Genomic DNA, 19,708 nt, shown 5'->3' with positions numbered 1-19,708 from the left:
TCTCCATCATCTTTGGCTTTGAATCATTCTGACCAGGGCAGGGGAGAGAAGAGCTCCCACCCATGGTTGACCCTCCCAGTCAGTTACGAGCTGGGGACGGTCTGGGTGACTCTCTGGGAGCAACGACCATGAAAATTACACAGGAAACATCCGCATTTCATAATCCTCGAGGCTTTTGGCTCGCTGAGGACTGTTACTCCACACCCTTCTCTGCGCAAGGGGGAAAATGTATTTTCCTGACAATCAATCTTTCACAAAGCAGGTGCGTGCTCACCCCTGGGGGGACAGCCACGCTGACCAAGTGTTGGAAGATACGCCCAGAATTTACTCAGCACCACAGACAGGCTTCTCCTCCTCGGGAAGGGCCCACCGGAGTCCACAAAGCCCTTCAGTCCTCCTGCAGCGGGCGGCCAGCTGGTCAGTGGGGAAGAACACCACCGCGGTCAAGGACCTGCAGGCACAAGGCCAGGTGCACAGCCCACTTCATGGGGTTTCACAGGCTCCTCTACAGGATTTTAGGGACGGGAGCCTCTCGGTCAGCATGCGTGTATGCTGGGGAAGGGGAAGGTCACTGGGCCGAGGCAGAGAGGCAGGAAGGCTGGGGAGAGGCCGTGTCACCGAACACGGGGAGAGCAGAGGAAGGCAGACTAGGGAAACATTTCAGATGGAAAGGGCTTGGTGTCCGGTTGGAGAAGGAAACATCCAAATGGTACCCAAGTGTCTGACATGGGAGCTTGGAGAACAAGAACACTACCCACGGGAGTGGAAACAAGGAAAACCCTGGGCTATAAGTGAGGAGCCAGAGAAGACCACCAGATGCTGAAACGCCCATTGGGGTCCAGTCATGACGGCAGACAGGGTCGAGAGCTCACAGAGAGGTCAGAGCTGGAGATGGTATTTGGAAGCCAGATGCAGATGGGAGGATGCTGAAGCAGTGGGTGAGATATTCTGGGGGAACAGGACAGTGGAGAGAGGGCCCAGGATGTTACTCTGGAAAACAGCTATTAAAGACTGGACGAGGAGCCAGAAAAGAGACAGCTGCACAGACAGAGGAGAATCAGTGATGCTGGCAGGCAGGGATGAAGGAGTCAACAACGGTGTCGCATCTCAGGGGGCACCAGTTACACTTTCATGGAAAGGAAAAAGCCATACTCCGTTTTTCTAAGGTTCAATCACTTTCTAGGAATGAACAACTCAAGCCTGCATAAAACCACCCCTCAAAATTGTAAGACAACAGAGAAATACAGAAGCGGGCAGAGAACCCACAGCATAGTAATTTCCTTAAGGGGGCTGTCAACGAAGCTGCCTGCCACCACAGAGTCAGGATCTACAGAGGGAGTTTAAAGGAGAGCGTCAGGTGAAAACTGCCTATCAGCACTGCATAATTGAGTGTTTCTCCGTTATGTCAAAAATGTCAAACATATCCTTGACTGGACGTATCTCTCCAGATGCTCCGCCTCCGTCTGTAGCCAGCCCTGGGAAGAATAATGGAATGGGATTCTTCTATGCTTAATCTTTTTAATTGGCCATCTTAAGACTAACGTGGACCCCAAGGCAGACATTCTGTTTGGACTCAATGCCCTCCACCTGGCTCCTTGAATCGTCCCTAAGCACTCTGGCTGGAGAGCTATGGAGCACCACAGCACTGCAGTGCTCAGCCAGAGAGATGATGCAGGCAAGAACCCAGGGCCTTTGACGGCATGCTCTAAAGCGGCATTCTCCAAAAGAATTAGAATGCGAACGACATCTGCAATTTCAAATTTTCTAGGAGCCACATTAAAAAGCAAAAAGGAACAGGTGAAATTATAAGAATATATTTTACTTCATCTCATATGTCTAAAGCATCATTTTTAACACGTAATCAATATACAAAATATTAAGGAAATATCTTACTTTCTTTCCCCCACACTACACTTTGAAATCCAGTGTGTATTTTACACTTAAAAATATCTCAATTCGGACAGGCCACAGTTCAAGTACTCGACGAGACATGGGGCTAGTGGCTACTGCACAGGACAGAGCAGGTCAGAAGGGAATCTATGCAAAGGGAAAGAGTTCTGATTCAACTAGAAAATCTCCAAGAAACCTGCCAACGCTTGAGTTTTCAGGACAAGCTGAAGGGAAGACAATTTCCCTGAATGCTGTTATTAATTTTAAATAAATACTCCATTGTGAAATCACAGAAAAACATCAGGAGGCCTGAGACACTGGCCTGGGAGAAGGCTGCAGGGTGTGGCCTTGGAGAAGAGGGTGTCTGGCCAGCAGGCCCATCAGCATCAGTTGTAGAAGCACCAAGGCCCAATTTCCATCTCCTGGTCCTTTCTCATGGAGCTCTTCCTCTTTCTCTTTCTAATCTTCCAACAGCCCTATGAGGAAGGCAAGGGGCTATCCCATTTTGCAGATGAAGAAACTGAGGGCCAGGCCAAGTTTAAATTACTTGCTCATTTCTAGTCACGGCTACTAGACTTGGGCCCAGAACTCATGCCTCGCCCCTGCTCCAGGCTTCTTCAACAAGCAGCTGGCCAGAAACAGCCCAAAGTCCACAGTGAGACCTAAATAAATACCGACTGAATCACTGAACAAGTGCCCACCTAACGACTTTTTAAGTAACACCTCCCTTTTGTACAGACCTTACGAGTTTTCAAATCAGTTTTGCACACACATGTGATCACCACTAAGGAATAATATGGGGCTGCCCAATGGAACATTCTAAATATGTCCAACTACAGCCCAGAAGGGCTGGCTGGTCCAAGGTCACCCGGGCCTCTTATACCACATCCAACATCTTTCCACGACACACGACACCTCCTTTGATGATGGCTTTTTCTTTTAAAATAAAAATTTTAAATGTCAAGACTACTTGAAAATATTTTTTGTTGTTTTCTCAGAACTAGCAGGTAACCTAATGATAGGGTACTATTTTAATGAATAACAAATATGACTTTAGCACAGTATTTCCCCCAACCTTAGCCAAAAGGGATTCTCCAAGTGGCCCAATGGTGTTCTCAGCTCTTCAAGGTCCTGGTTTCAGCCAGTGGGATCCCTCCTTTACTGAACCAGTGTTCACCTACCCGCTGATCCAATGACAGAGGGCAGGAAGGCGTGTGCTCTTCAAAGCAAGCATCCTTTCTCTGCTTCCACCCTGGCTGGCAGGGAACTGAAACAATGTTACTTGTGGGGTCTGGCCTTTGGTTTGTTTATTTTACACACCTCAGGGTTTAGGCAAGCCTACCAGTTTGGGATTTCTTGGTTCTCCATGACTAGCTACAGTACATGGGCTCCTTGGGTCTCTAACTGGCCCAACCATTAAACAGCTATTTATAGCTACCACACTGCCTTCCAACCAGTGAGGGGAACCCTCTTGGCCAATAGACCTAAACATTGCTGAAAGCAAGAAGACAAAGGCCCAGAGTCACAGTTCAATACCCAACAACCCGGTGCTCAAGGTATCGATCACAATCAGGCAAGAGTTCAGTTATACACAAAGGAAAATAAGCACACAGCAGACGAATAAACGAGAATCTTCCAAATACCACCACCTGACCCCCAAGAGCAGTAAACACATTGCAAAGTTCTTTCACTAAGTGATTCACAAGATTTGCACAATTCTTCAAGAAAGAGGTAGAAAAGAAAGGAAGCAGAAGCCTGGGGTGTACAAATGAGCTCGCTGTATAGCTACCTGCAAGGTCGGCCTGAACCTGGGACTCCTGGAAACTGGTCCAGGGTTCCCCTGCCCCCACCGCCTTGGCTATGCTCCATCATAAACCAGGACGCCCAAGCACTGTAACGTCATCACTAAGGACCGAGGACGGGGTGCGGGTCACCACTTTCACAGGATGTGAATTAGCCTTTACCTTTCCTTTATTCCACAATATTCCAGGTGTATTCACGCTAAGGAAGCCCTGCGTTACTGAAAAACATCCTTTCACGCAAAGGATCAAAGAGCTGATACATATGCAGCCTCTGATTGCCAGGGCTTAGGCACTTTCAAGCACACCAGGTCACCTTTCTCATCAGAAATTCAAAGCAGAAGTTCCTCAAGCCTCTAGCCCAAGAGTGCGGTGATGGTTTCTAGTGTGTGACTGGAACGGTCTGACAGCAGCCGGGATGGCCTGCAGCCAGGACACAGCCCTGCACCTACCAGTTCCCAGATGCAAAAGGAAGCCCCTCAAGACCCCACATCCTAATTGCGATACAGCCGTACCCACCCGTTGCAATCGCGCGTTCAGAAGAGGAGGGAGGGCGGGGGAGGTGGGGTAGAGAGAAGCAGGAGGGCAGCCACAGTCATATCCTCATCTTACTTTTCTGACAGCGGTTCGTGGTCCAGCAGCGGTAGTTGTACTCGTTGTTGATGGTCGTCTTCTCGCACAGCGGCTTCTCCTCCATCGTCCCCGGGCACAGGTCCCCACACTCCTTTGGGGGCTTATTCCCCACGATGTAGTTATTGGACACGGCATCCAGAATTAGGGACCAGTCCACTGTGGAGAGGTAGCAGAGGTCAGCATTCTTCTCGATCCGGATGGCCCCACGGGTAATGTTTCGCAGGTTGTAGAGCCCAATATCCTTGAGGTTGGTCATCTCGAAGATGACCAGGGCGTAGTTGTAGAAGAGCTTCCAGCCACGGATGACTGTGAGGTTGGGGAAGAGGTCGCCGAGGCTCTCGAGGCCAGCCACGCGGAACAGCAGCAGGTACTCAGTGATGACCGTGAGCTTGGGGAAGCGGTAGCTGCGGTAGTCCTCAGCCTTGGAAATGAGCAGGATATGGAGGTAGCCCTCGATCACCGTGCAGTTCTCCAGTCGCTTCAGCTGCTGGTAGTCGTTGCGGATGTCGATGCCTGGCCCACAGACTGCAGGGAGACAAGAGGGGAGGGCGGGACAGGTCTTAGTTACAAGGAAACCACTTTTTAAAAACTATTTCCCAACCCATAACATGACCAGTTTCCAGGAAACCTATATTATTATTAAAGAAATAAGACCCCATTCTTTACTGCTGACTGCCTTAAGAGTGGCTGCAGGTGGGCTATCTGGGGAGCTCAGCAGCCAGCTATTCTTCGGGAAGTGCCCAGTCTGGGCCAGATACAGTGCAACACGCTCACTATCGTGGGAGATGCCATCCCCATCCCACCGATGTGCAAACCACAGCTTAAAGCCCAGGGCTGCACAGGAGCACAGGGGAGGGTCAAGGTTGCAACCCAGGCCTGACTGCACAGCTGCCAGGCCACACACTCCCCACCCCTGCTGCAGAGCGTCAGTGCCCTGCACCTGAACACACAGCTCAGCAGCCAAGGGACAGCAACTCACTCCTGCAGCCAGCCTCAAAGGACACCATGCAGTATACACACTGGAGAACAGTCACTGTGACCTGGAAGGTAGGGACCCCAAGAAGCACGCTCCCATGTTTCCTACCACCATTTGACGTGGGCAGGTAGCCCTGGGCTCTCCCCAACACTGCATGAGTGTAGACAGGAAGGCTAACTTAGCCGCAAGATAAGAATATGTGATTTATATGAATGAAAGAGGTATCCAATTCCAACTTTAATAAAGTATTTTCTTAAGAAAGTATGCTTCCTGCAGAAAGGTTAGGTAACAGATAGCAAAAAGATAGTAAAAATCATCAATAATCCCAACATCCAAAGATATCACTACCTATGCCAATTATCCTTTCTCTATAATTTAAGGTAAAGGAAATTGGACAATAATATAATGTTTTCAAACATACTTCCTTCATTTCATATGAACATTTTACCAAGTCATTGCCTTTCTACATCATCATTTTAAGAAGGAGACAGTAATTCTAGGATATGAATATGCACCGTGAGTTCTTTTCTTTTTAAACCAATCTCCTATTGTTGGATATTTAGGCTATCTCCATATTTTCACATCATAAACAACACTGCAGTGGACATTCTCTGCAGATATTCAAAACTATTTTCTTAGGATAAATCCTTAGGAGCAGAATTGCTGGGCCAAGGCATTTGCAGATTTTAAAGGCTTTTGATAAAACAGCCTCAATACTGGAAACTTTTTTTTTTTTTAATTCTAGACATATACACAAAGAAAAACCCTTGGTTACCATCCTCTCTTAAAACTTAATTCCCAAACCTTCCATTACAGCTTCTCGAAGTGACGTTTTCTGATTGATGTAATTTGTTAATTTGTGAAGCACCCAACATGCATGGCACTGCAGGAGATGCAAAGAAACCTCAGAGGCGGCTCGTGGTGGAGGCGGGAGCTGAGACCTGTGATAAACAACTGTCAGGCGAAGCAGGAGGTGGTCGGTGTGTGCACACTGCAGGCCCACTCTAGATGTGTGTGGAACTAAGCAAGGCAGATGGGAGTAGCCTTGGAGCTTCCTGCAGAGAGATGGTCCTTTCCATCACAGCACCAAGGGGCACTGCACACGCACCAGCTCCTGAGGGATAGGTGGGATTTAAAACTGGGTATAACATTCCAGAGGCCAGAGAAAAGGCAGAACAAGATACATTCAAGCGGCAGCCAATCTGATGGCCAGGGGTGCAGAGGAGAGCAGAAGAAGTGAGTCCAGCAGAGCTCAAGTTATAAAGGGTCACAGGTGAGGACGGGTACGTTCACCTCAAGAACAAGGCCCCTCTCAAGACTCTTGGGTGAGAGAGAAGGCTAAGCAAGGTGTTTTTTTTTTGGAGAAGTAATCTGGTGATCGAGTGCAAGACAGAATCAAAGCGGAGTAGATGCGGGAAAAGGGAAGAGAGTCCAGCGGGGGTTACAGCCACAGGCGGAAACTGGAGCGAGGCAGTGGGAGAGGGGGAAGTAGGGAAACCACGGCCTGAGAAGCAGGCAACGTGTGAGAACCTAGAACTGGAAACTTCATTTGGCCTAATTTCCTTCTTTTACTGATGAGAAAATGACGCCTCTCAGACACAGAAGAGCACGGGAGAAACCAGCACTCTGAGAACATCCACAGTCAGCCAAGAGGCTGTGCTGGAAGCTCCGGATGCATCAGTGTGCTTCATTTCCTGCGATGCTCTCAACAGTACCTCACATTACGTAATCCCATCACCAGCTGGAAGGTGAGGAATTTGATTTGAGGAGTCAAGTAGTTCTCATAAGGTCACATACACAACACACCAGCCCCTTCAGAGCCAAACTTGACATAGTTTTTGAAGAGTCCCATCTCTTAGCATCTTCACCAACCGGTTACCTCCAACCCACTCCAACTAACCTTGTGCCCTGGTCATGATACCAAATAGCTTAGCAAAGCCTCCAATGGCATTATCAAAACCAAGCACAGGGATTCTGCCAGCAGCCTTCGTTTGGGCTGCAACTCTTCCCAGAGTCTCCAGCCTGCTGGCCTACTACATCAGATTTTGGATTCACCAAGCCTCCACAATCACAGTCTTGGTGTTCCAGCCGGCTGTCAGGCCTGAGCCTCTGAGGTGGCAGAGCCAAGTTCAGGACATTGGTCCACCAGAGACCTCCCAGCCCCATGTAATAACAAACGGTGAAAGCTCTCTCAGAGATCTCCATCTCAAAGCGAAGACCCAGCTCCACTCAATAACCAGCAAGCTAGAGTGTTGGACACCCTATGCCAAACAACTAGCAAGACAGGAACACAACCCCACCCATTAGCAGACAGGCTGCCTAAAATCATAATAAGTTCATAGACACCCAAAAACACACCACCAGACACGGTCCTGCCCACCAGAAAGACAAGATCCAGCCTCATCCCCCAGAACACAGGCACCAGTCTCCTCCACCAGGAAGCCTACACAACCCACTGAACCAACCGTACCCACTGGGAGCAGACACCAAAAACAACGGGAACTATGAACGTGCAGCCTGCAGAAAGGAGACCCCAAACACAGTAAGTTAAGCAAAATGAGAAGACAGAGAAATACACAGGAGATGAAGGAGCAAGATAAAAACCCACCAGACCAAACAAATGAAAAGGAAATAGGCAGTCTATCTGAAAAAGAATTCAGAGTAATGATAGTAAAGGTGATCCAAAATTTTGGAAATAGAATGGAGAAAATAAAAGAAACGTTTAACAAGGACTAGAAGAACTAAAGAGCAAACAATGAGGAACAACACAATAAATGAAATGAAAAATTCTCTAGAAGGAATCAATAGCAGAAAAACTGATGCAGAAAAACGGATACGTGACCTGGAAGATAAAATAGTGGAAATAACTACTGCAAAACAGAATAAAGAAAAAAGAATGAAAAGAATTGAGGACAGTCTCAGAGACCTCTAGAACAACATTAAACGCACCAACATTCGAATTATAGGGGTCCCAAAGAAGAAAAGAAAAAGAAAGGGACTGAGAAAATATTTGAAGAGATTACAGTTGAAAACTTCCCTAATATGGGAAAGGAAATAGTCAATCAAGTCCAGGAAGCACAGAGAGTCCCATACAGAATAAATCCAGGAGAAACACGCCAAGACACATATTAATCAAACTATCCAAAATTAAATACAAAGAAAAAATATTAAAAGCAGCAAGGGAAAAGCAACCAGTAACGTACAATGGAATCCCCATAAGGTTAACAGCTGATCTTTCAGCAGAAACTCTGCAAGCCAGAAGGGAGTAGCAGGACATATTTAAAGTGATGAAAGGGTAAAACCTACAACCAAGATTACTCTACCCAGCAAGGATCTCATTCAGATTCGACGGAGAAACTAAAACATATACAGACAAGCAAAAGCTAAGAGAATTCAGCACCACCAAACCAGCTTTACAACAAATGCTAAAGGAACTTCTCTAGGCAGGAAACACAAAAGAAGGAAAAGACCTACAATAACAAACCCAAAACAATTAAGAAAATGGTGATAGGAACATACATATCGATAACTACCTTTAAGGTAAATGGATTAAATGCTCCAACCAAAAGACACAGACTGGCTGAATGGATACAAAAACAAGACCCGTATATATGCTGTCTACAAGACACCCACTTCAGACCTAGGGACACGTACAGACTGAAAGTGAGGGGATGGAAAAAGATATTCCATGCAAATGGAAATCAAAAGAAAGCTGGAGTAGCAATTCTCATATCAGACAAAATAGACTTTAAAATAAAGACTATTACAAGAGACAAAGAAGGACACTACATAATGATCAAGGGATCAATCCAAGAAGAAGATATAACAATTGTAAATATTTATGCACACAACATAGGAGCACCTCAATACTTAAGGCAAATGCTAACAGCCATAAAAGGGGAAATTGACAGTAACACAATGATAGTAGGGGACTTTAACACCCCACGTTCACCAATGGACGGATCATCCAAAATGAAAATAAATAAGGAAACACAAGCTTTAAATGATACATTAAACAAGATGGATTTAATTGACATTTATAGGACATTCCATCCAAAAACAACAGAATACACTTTCTTCTCCAGTGCTCACGGAACATTCTCCAGGATAGATGATATCTTGGGTCACAAATCAAGCCTTGGTAAATTTAAGAAAATTGAAATGGTATGAAGTATCTTTCCTGACCACAACGCTATGATACTACATATCAGTATCAGGAAAAAATCTGTAAAAAATACAAACACATGGAGGCTAAACAATACACTACTAAATAACCAAGACATCACTGAAGAAATCAAAGAAGAAATTAAAAAATACCTAGACAAATGACAATGAAAACACGACTCAAAACGTATGGGATGCAGCAAAAGCAGTTCTAAGAGGGAAGTTTATAGCAATACAATCCTACCTCAAGAACAAGAAACATCTCAAATAAACAACCTAACCTTACACCTAAAGCAATTAGAGAAAGAAGAACAAAAAAACCCCAAAGTTAGCAGAAGGAAAGAAATCATAAAGATCAGATCAGAAATAAATGAAAAAGAAATGAAGGAAACAATAGCTAAGATCAATAAAACTAAAAGCTGGTTCTTTGAGAAGATAAACAAAATTGATAAACCACTAGCCAGACTCATCAAGAAAAAAAGGGAGAAGACTCAAACCAATAGAATTAGAAATGAAAAAGGAGAAGTAACAACTGACACTGCACAAATACAAAGGATCATGAGAGATTACTACAAGCAACTATATGCCAACAAAATGGACAATCTGGGAGAAATGGACGAATTCGTACAAAAGCTCAACCTTCCGAGACTGAAGCAGGAAGAAATAGAAAATATACACAGACCAATCACAAGCACTGAAATTGAAACTGTGATTAAAAATCTTCCAACAAACAAAAGCCCAGGACCAGATGGCTTCACAGGCAAATTCTATCAAACATTTAGAGAAGAGCTAACACCTATCCTTCTCAAACTCTTCCAAAATATAGCAGAGGGAGGAACACCCCCAAACTCATTCTACGAGGCCACCATCACCCTGATACCAAAAGCAGACAAAGATGTCACAAAGAAAGAAAACTACAGGCCAATATCACTGATGAGCATAGAGGCAAAAATCCTCAACAAAATACTAGCAAACAGAATCTAGCAGCACATTAAAAGGATCATACACCATGATCAAGTGGGGTTTATCCCAGGAATGCAAGGATTCTTCAATATACACAAATCAGTGTGATAAACCACATTAACAAACTGAAGGAGAAGAACTATATGATCATCTCAATAGATGCAGAAAAAGCTTTTGACAAAATTCAACATCCATTTATGATAAAAACTCTCCAGAAAAGTAGGCATAGAGGGAACTTACCTCAACATAATAAAGGCCATATATGACAAACCCACAGCCAACATCGTTCTCAATGGTGAAAAAGTGAAACCATTTCCATTAAGATCAGGAACAAGACAAGGTTGCCCACTCTCACCACTATTATTCAACACAGTTTCGGAAGTTTTAGCTACAGCAATCAGAGAAGAAAAAGAAATAAAAGGAATCCAAATTGGAAAAGAAGAAGTAAAACTGTCACTGTTTGCAGATGACATGATACTATACATAGAAAATCCCAAAGATGCTACCAGAAAACTACTAGAGCTAATCAATGAATTTGGGAAAGTAGCAGGATATAAAATTAATGCACAGAAATCTCTTGTATTCCTATACACTAATGATGAAAAATCTGAAAGAGAAATTAAGGAAACACTCCCATTTACCATTGCAACAAAAAGAATAAAATACCTAGGATTAACCTACCTAAGGAGAGAAAAGACCTGTATGCACAAAACTATGACACTGATGAAAGAAATTAAAGATGATACAAACAGATGGAGAGATATATCATGTTCTTGGATTGGAAGAATTAACATTGTGAAAATGACTATACTACCCAAAGCAATCTATAGATTCAATGCAATCCCTATCAAACTACCAATGGCATTTTTCACAGAACTAGAACAAAAAATTTCACAATTTATATGGAAACACAAAAGACCCCGAATAGCCAAAGCAATCTTGAGAAAGAAATACAGAGCTGGAGGACTCAGGCTCCTGGACTTCAGACTATACTACAAAGCTACAGTAATCAAGACAGTATGGTACTGGCACAAAAACAGAAACATAGATAAATGGAACAGGATAGAAAGCTCAGAGATAAACCCATGCACATATGGTCATCTTATATTTGATAAAGGAGGCAAGAATATACAATGCAGAAAAGACAGCCTCTTCAATAAGTGGTGCTGGGAAAACTGGACAGCTACATGTAAAAGAATGAAATTAGAACACTTCCTAACACCATACACAAAAATAAACTCAAAATGGATTGAAGGGCTTCCCTGGTGGCGCAGTGGTTGAGAGTCTGCCTGCCAATGCAGGGGACACGGGTTCGAGCCCTGGTCTGGGAGGATCCCACATGCCACGGAGCAACTGGGCCCGTGAGCCACAATTACTGAGCCTGCGCGTCTGGAGCCTGTGCTCCGCAACAAGAGAGGCCGCGATGGTGAGAGGCCCGCGCACCGCGATGAAGAGTGGTCCCCACTTGCCACAACTAGAGAAAGCCCTCGCAGAGAAACGAAGACCCAACACAGTCATAAATAAAATAAATAAGTTAATAAAAGAACGTGAATTTCTTAAAAAAAAAAAAATGGATTGAAGACCTAAATGTAAGGCCAGACACTGTAAAACTCTTAGAGGAAAACATAGGCAGAACACTCTATGACATACATCACAGCAAGATCCTTTTTGACCCACCTCCTAGAGAAATGGAAATAAAAACAAAAATAAAGAAATGGGACCTAATGAACTTAAAAGCTTTTGCACAGCAAAGGAAACCATAAACAAGACGAAAAGACAACTTTCAGAACGGGAGAAAATATTTGCAAACGAAGCAACTGACACAGGATTAATCTCCAAAATATACAGGCAGCTCATGCAGAACAATACCAAAAACACAAACAACCCAATCCAAAAATGGGCAGAAGATCTAAATAGACATTTCTCCAAAGAAGGTATACAGACTGCCAACAAACACATGAAAGGATGCTCAATATCACTAATCATTAGAGAAATGCATATCAAAGCTACAATGAGGTATCACCTCACACCAGTCAGAATGGCCATCATCAAAAAATCTACAAACAATAAATGCTGGAGAGGTTATAGAGAAAAGGGAACCCTCTTGCACTGCTGGTGGGAATGTAAATTGATACAGCCACTATGGAGAACAGTATGGAGGTTTCCTTAAAATACTAAAAATAGAACTACCATACGACCCAGCGATCCCACTACTGGGCATGTACCCTGAGAAAACCATAATTCAAAAAGAGTCATGTACCACAATGTTCATTGCAGCTCTGTTTACAATAGCCAGAACATGGAAGCAACCTAAGGGTCCATCGACAGATGAATGGATAAAGAAGATGGGGCACATATATACAATGGAATATTACTCAGCCATAAAAAGAAACGAAACTGAGTTATTTGTAGTCAAGTGGATGGACCCAGAGACTGTCATACAGAGTGAAGTAAGTCAGAAAGAGAAAAACAAATACCGTATGTTAACACATATATATGGAATCTAAAATAAAAAAAAAAAAGGTTCTGTAGAACCTAGGGGCAGGACAGGAATAAAGAGGCAGGCATAGAGAATGGACTTGAGGACACGGGGAGGGGGAAGGGTAAGGGGGGACGAAGTGAGAGAGTGGCATGGACATATATACACTACCAAATGTAAAATAGATAGCGAGTGGGAAGCAGCCGCATAGCACAGGGAGATCAGCTCGGTGCTTTGTGTCCACCTAGAGGGGTGGGATAGGGAGGGTGGAAGGAAGACACAAGAGGGAGGAGATATGGGGATATATGTGTACATATAGCTGATTCACTTTGTGGTACAGCAGAAACTAACACACCTTTGTAAAGCAATTATACTCTAATAATGATGTTAAAAAAAAAAAAACAAGGACAGTTCCAGTCCTCATCTTACTTGACCTCTTCAGAGTCTTCTGGCCTTGTCTCCTTCTCTAGGGCCCTCTGATCCCACATACCCACTGTCCACCCTTCCTCTTCGACCTGACCTCTAAATGTTGGCCTCTGTCATTTCACGTGGGCAACAGGCTTCGTGTGCCGCCCCTACACTGGTTCATTCTCAGTGGCGTGTCATGGTCCCGGAGCTCAGAGCTCTGCAGTTGAATATCCACCTGCCTACTCCATGGCTCCACTTAGGAGTCTGATAACTCATGTCCCCCACCCCCACCCCAGTCCGCCTCCCAAGCTTCCAAATTTGGTCACTGACACTCCCCATTCCCTGAACTGCTCATATCAAAAACCAAAGAGTCATCCCTGATTCTCCTCTCCCCCCCATACCACATGGTATCCAGTGCAGCCACACATCCTCTTGGGCCTCATGCTTATTGAAATGTCAAACAGAGAAAGGCGAACACTATGTTCTCACTTATATGTGGAATCTAAAAAAGCCAAACCTATAGAAATAGACTAGAATGGTGGTTGCCAGGGGCCAGGGGAGATGTTGGTCCAAGGGTATAAACTCCCCAATAGGACTGGAGGAGCGAATACACAGCTTGGTGACCATAATGGACAATACTGAATTATATACTTGAAAGCTGTTAAGAGAGTAGATCTTAAGTGTTAAAACCACAGATGTGCAGAAATCGTATTTTTGTGAGGGGATGGAGGTGTTAACTGACCTTATGTTGGTGATCATTTTGCCACATACGTGTATCTAATCACCACACCATACACCTTAAACTTATGTTTATGTCATATTTTAATGTCAATAATATCTCAGTAAAGCTGAGAAAAATGGTTCTCCTGGCTCCAGCTCCCAAGCCTGTGGGAATCTCAGATGTTCTTCCCACCACAGCTCTTCAACCACACCATCCACTCTCCCCGAGGGCGTGTCCACCCTCCTCAGGACCAAGCCCTGGCCTTTCTTCTCACGCTGGCCACGCCCACTGCGACATCAGCTCCAGAAGGACAGGAAGTGATTCTCCATTTAGCTCACAATTCTATCTCCGGTGCCTGAAACAGCAGCTGTGCGCGGTCCGCACATCATTAACACACACGCACAGCGAGTGCCTTTCTCCACGTCCACCTGTCTCCATCCACCGCTCTCACTCTGACCTGAGCCACCGTCATCTCCAGCCTGGACAACAGCGACAGCCTCCCCAGAATCCAGCCCGCACCGCCCAGGCCTCCTTCTACCTCTTCTCTAGTATGTTCTCACTCAGCGCACTTAGGCCCCCAAGCGCCTTCCTTCATCCCCTGCGGTCTGGGGTCCAACGCCCACCCCTCCTGTCACATGTCTGCCTCATTCCCATCATGGGGCTCTGCACTCAAACGTCACCTCCTCAGAGCTTTGCCCAAACACCCTAGCTTCACCAGCACTCCCCCACTGCCTCTCCCTCCCTCATTTCTCCATTTCATCGATTTCAGAGCACTTTTCATGTCTGAAAAGTGTCAATACCTGAAAGGATGTGTTCAGCTGAGTGATCACTGTCTATTACCCCCACTGAAAGCACAGGCTCTGCCTTGTCTGTTTACTGCTTTGTCTCCCAGGCCTAACGTCGGGCACACAGCAGCTGCAATAAAGATGTGCTGCCTGACTGGGGCCAAGGAAGCCTTGTACCCTGCTTCCCACTCCTGCTCCCCTTTCCTGAGGTGAAATGGAGAGAACAAGGTCTCCATCAGGTATGTGCGCCCAGAGGACTCTCCAAATCAAGACATACGACCCAGCTTCAGGCCAATGACTCAATGAGAAAGTCTTTTTTTTTTTTTCTTTTGTACTATTGATTCCTTCCTGTGCCCAGTCTAAACATTCATATGCCTTCCATGCTATCATAAATTAAGTATATTAGTTTGCTCCTAAATAGTAAACAGAAGTTTTTATAGAGGAGTACTTGGATGCAATCTATTATTGTTGTATTCATACTGATATTCATACATTGATGATACTAGCAAGTGTTAGCATCAATAAATGTTTGCTATCATTTCCAATAGACCAGAAAATTCAGTACCCAGGGAAAGAGCAAAAAGACACAAAACTAAAGTTTGCTGAAGTTTTCTATGGCCACCAAAACAGACACTAGGGAAGAATCCCTTTTACTCTGCCTCCTGGCTCCCCTCCACAGCCAGTATAGACCATTCCATTCACAGAGGCCACACTACAGGGCCAGAACCAACAGCTTCTTCAAACGAAAGAGGTGCCTCCACACTGGACACTTTTTCCCCATTTATAGAAGAAAAGTAGGAAGAAACTACCCACTCATTCCTGAAGAAAAGACAAGCCCAAGCCACAAAGTGCAAGGCAGGACCCGACCGCCAGCCATTTTGGATTCCATGAGTGACACTGTCAGTCTTCGGGGTGTTTTGTGATAGGAACTGAAAAGGGAAAACCCGGATGGACCATTAATGATAGCACAGTGCTCGGAAGGCACACGCCACAAACAGGAAAGAGAATACAGGATGCTTCATTTGTGCCGCGAAATGATAGAAGCTTTGAGGGAGTGAGTATTCCACACAGTGTAGGAAGGAAAGGCATACCGTTGCTACTACTACTCATTGGTGATTAAAAGGAAATTGTAAAACACTGCTTCTCCCTTTTCAAAGCAACAGAGAGCCAAAGAACTCGCAAACCTTAGAAAAGGCACTGGCATGTGAGATTGCAGGCTAGCCTGCAAAGAATCATCGAAGCTCATGGAATTGAAGGCAAGCAGGAAGCAGAGGGAAAGAGCACAGCTGGAAGGTAAGGATGGGGGCCTGGGCAGCAGCCCTGAAGCCAGTGAACAGCAACAGCAGAACCGAAACAGACGGAGGACCATCAACGCAGGGAGCAGGGTGTGGGCAAGGGAGAGGACTGGAGGGGCCAGTGGTGGCCTGGGACCCAAGCCTGGCCACCTCGCAGGGAAGAAGGCAGGCAGGCGGGCAGGCCGGCCAGGGCCGGCAAGGGGGTGGGGTAGAAGTCACTTCCCCCAAAATACCATTTTAAATAGTCTTTCCATTGAAAGAAATACTATTCCCCCCAAATTCCTAGGTTTTTTTAAAACATCAAAAAGGCAGAATTTCTGCTCTAGGGACTTGAGTGAATGGCATAAACAAACTATACATCTCTGGAAAATAAATCCCTAAGAACTGCTAATATAAGAAGGGCTAATGAAAAGCATTTGTTGAGAAACCCCCCAAAAGCTGTGTATCTAAGTATTTGGAAGAGCTATACAAGAAATTCAATTACAACTCTATCATATGCTCAATATTAAACACAATCCTGGGTCCTAGAAAAAGAAAAATGGGGTGACTCAGGTCCAAGCCCTGGAGTGCTATTGCCTGGCTCCTGACCTCAATGGGTCACATCCTTCCCGTCTCTAAGCCTCATTTTCCACACCTGCAAAATGGGCTGTTCATACCTACCCCACAGAGGCTGTCACAGAATCAGATAAGGGCTTTTGTGTTCCTGTCGACGGTAATAAGCTTGAGGCAATATTACTACATAAATTAAACATTAATAAAAGCATTCATCCATTGTGTTGTCCCCACCTAAATATTACTAATATATAAAAAAGGGGGGAAATGAGCAAAATTGTGGATTAGTCTTCTGACATCAATTCCATTAAAGAAGAGCAGAGGTAGTTATCTAATTAAAATGTTCTCCACTTTCATCAACTCTTCTTTAAAAATATGGGACATGGGACAGTCTTAGCTGTACTTGGAAATAAAAGACATCGGGAAGCATAATTAGCATCACTTTCCTGCAGGTCTACAGGCAAATAATGAAAGAAAAACATATTCGTGAACCAGTTGTCATCTCTGGTTCTGGTGGTAAAATCCAACATAACAAAACCGATGTCTTGGCCATCGGCCCAGGATAAGTGTTCCTTATTTCCCTTAAAATTAGCTCTTTGGAACCAATCACTTAGTACTGCAAAACTCCCTCTAGACGCTATCACTCTGTGAAAGCCACACCGATTCAAGAGATTAGGAGAGGATCCATGTGTAGCTGAGTTTTGTGCAAGGAGACACAGCAACCACCTCTCAAGCCAGTGGCAAGTAAAACAAAAGTTTTAATAGTCAATGAACAGGGCTCAGGAACTGCAAAGAAGGGGGCCCATGACTCCCCACCTCTGGGGAGATCAGGAAGCCTTCTCAGAGGAGAGGATCCCTGAGGATGACCTGAAAGATGAGCAGGGTCTTGCCCGGAAAGGCAGGCGGGCAGGGGGAAGGGGGGCACATACCTGGAGGTGGCTGGTGGCAGTTCAGGGGAACCCCAGGGGTATAGCCTGTGTGACAGGGAAGGAACAAGGGTAACAGCAGGGCAGATGCTAGAAAGCGGACTGAGACAAGTGCTCAGTAGGTCAATTTCATTTTGCAGGTTGAAGGACAGTCTTCAAAATCGTGAGCGTGCATCAGAACCACCTGGAGGGCTTGGTAAAACACAGAACGCAGGGGCCTGAGAACTTGCATTTCTAGTAAGTGCCTGGGTGATGCTGATCCTGCTGGCCTGGGTACCACCCTTTGAGAACCGCTGCCCCAGAAAATAATCCTTTAACCGCCCCCTCTTACCTGTCACTACCCTCCCTGCCCACTGCATTTGCTATGTGATGCAGGAAAAGCCTGTGCACCTATAGTTCTTAATGTGATCTTCACCAGAAAATCCCCAAGCATCCCATAGACACAATGTAGAAAGCACAGGAAAGCAGAAGGAAAAGGGGGTGGAGTTGGAGTGTCCCTAGTGCCCCCCAGTCCACCCATGGCTGTTGAGTCTGCGGCCCCTTCCCTGAGTCAAGGTCTCAGCACACCCTCTATTGTGCTCAGGGAAGGCAGGGCATGGGTTTCTTTCTACCAGCTTCTCCTCAGTAGACTGCAACTAACCAAAAAATCAGAGATGAGGAAAAAAAGACAATGTTGTGATAACAAACACTACTGATACTCCAAAGTTTGTTAAAGTAGAATTTTCTGTGTAAATGTAAACAGACACAATTCATGTTAAGCCTTTTATCTTTCTGTATCAATGAGGATGTATTTACATTGTGTATGTACATTTATATTTTACACAGACTGCAGTCCGGCCACCTGACACATTCAGTAACTAAAGGCCATCTTAAGAATGTAAGGGATTGCATTACACAGGTGACTCTGGGGACAGAAATTAAAAATCAAGTGTAATTTGCAGTGTGCAGTGAACAAGTTCACTGCCCCTCATAAGAGCCATGTCTACTATACACAACCTAAAAAGCCATGCACACATAATATGTAGTCCTGAAGGCTCTGAACTTGAAAACAGAGTGCTGCAATGTGGCACAGAACTTACAAAGACAAGTGAGATGTTTACATCCTGCCTGCCAATGAAGAAATGGAAACTTACCGGGAATTAATTCAAAGGCTGTAGGGAACACAAGCCCCAGCGTCCCCATCACATACAGCATCTGGGGCCAGATGGATTGGTAAAGAAGGAAGCTGTATTTGCTTCAACGGAGGCGCACCAACTGTTTTCCTGGGTCTTCATTAAAAACAACTTTGCCTGCTCTGACGGTTACTCCAAATCCCTTTCTGATCTTAAAATATCGAAAGCCCAATATTCTTTCTAAGTCTCTGTATTTCAAAAGCGCCTTTATGAAAGCCTCCCATCCTTTCTACTTATTTCCAGTTCTGACGGTTGGTTGCCTTTTTGATGAAGCAGCACACGGGGACTAGACTCCCTTGGTTATAGCCACCTGCTCAGGCCCCCACGGGCCCTGTGGGAGCCTCACCGCTACCCAGGCACACCACAGTGCAGGTGGGACAGCGCCCCAGCCTCCAAACCCTGAATCTGTGCAGCCAGTGGATGGCGCTATGGGGCCCAGGCCCTGCGGGAGGTATACAGTAGGACCAAACAGAGGCAAGCAGACATGCTGCAGCCTGACCTGGAAAATGTGTTTCGTCTGCCTTCTCTTCCCTCTTCCTTATGATTTCGGATTTTCTACTCAGAAACAAGCAAGCCTTCTAAAATAAAAGTCGCCCCTGTGGCCCCCATTCTATCTCACTGGCTTTTGTAGAACACGTTATCATTGCAGTTAGAATTCACATACTCATTTTAAAAGTATTTTACTTGGCTCTACGATGCTCCAGTACCCTTAAGTGACCTGTACTCTTTCAATTAGCCAGTTATCTAAACAAGCTGATAATCAGTGCAGAAACCCCACATTTCTGTTCCCCCTGTACTTTCAGGCTATTCTTCATGGATGTGGTGTTAAAGGTCAGCCCCTTGAATTGCTGAGACTTTGAATATGATTGGGGGCCTTTGATGGAGGGGAGGGGCACCAGGTCTGTCTTCAGGGACCAGATAACTCTTGGTTCCATCTCCAACCAC

General features: G+C 45.2%; 1 protein-coding gene across 2 annotated transcripts in view; it reads right to left on the bottom strand.

Annotated features, from left to right (window-relative positions):
- Positions 1 to 19,708, bottom strand: part of IGF1R (insulin like growth factor 1 receptor) — a 310,095-nt gene that overhangs the window by 243,332 nt on the left and 47,055 nt on the right. For both annotated transcript variants that reach the window (XM_082448429.1, XM_082448430.1), the window contains exon 2: positions 4,302 to 4,847. In XM_082448429.1, coding sequence (XP_082304555.1) covers positions 4,302 to 4,847 — 546 coding nt within the window. The remainder of the gene's footprint in view (positions 1 to 4,301; positions 4,848 to 19,708) is intronic.

Source organism: Balaenoptera physalus, assembly GCF_965194825.1.
Source record: "Balaenoptera physalus genome assembly, chromosome: 2".
In the NCBI taxonomy this organism is placed as follows: Eukaryota; Metazoa; Chordata; class Mammalia; order Artiodactyla; family Balaenopteridae; genus Balaenoptera; species Balaenoptera physalus.
Note: the sequence above shows the minus strand (reverse complement) of the source record. Positions and strands in the feature narration are given on the sequence as shown.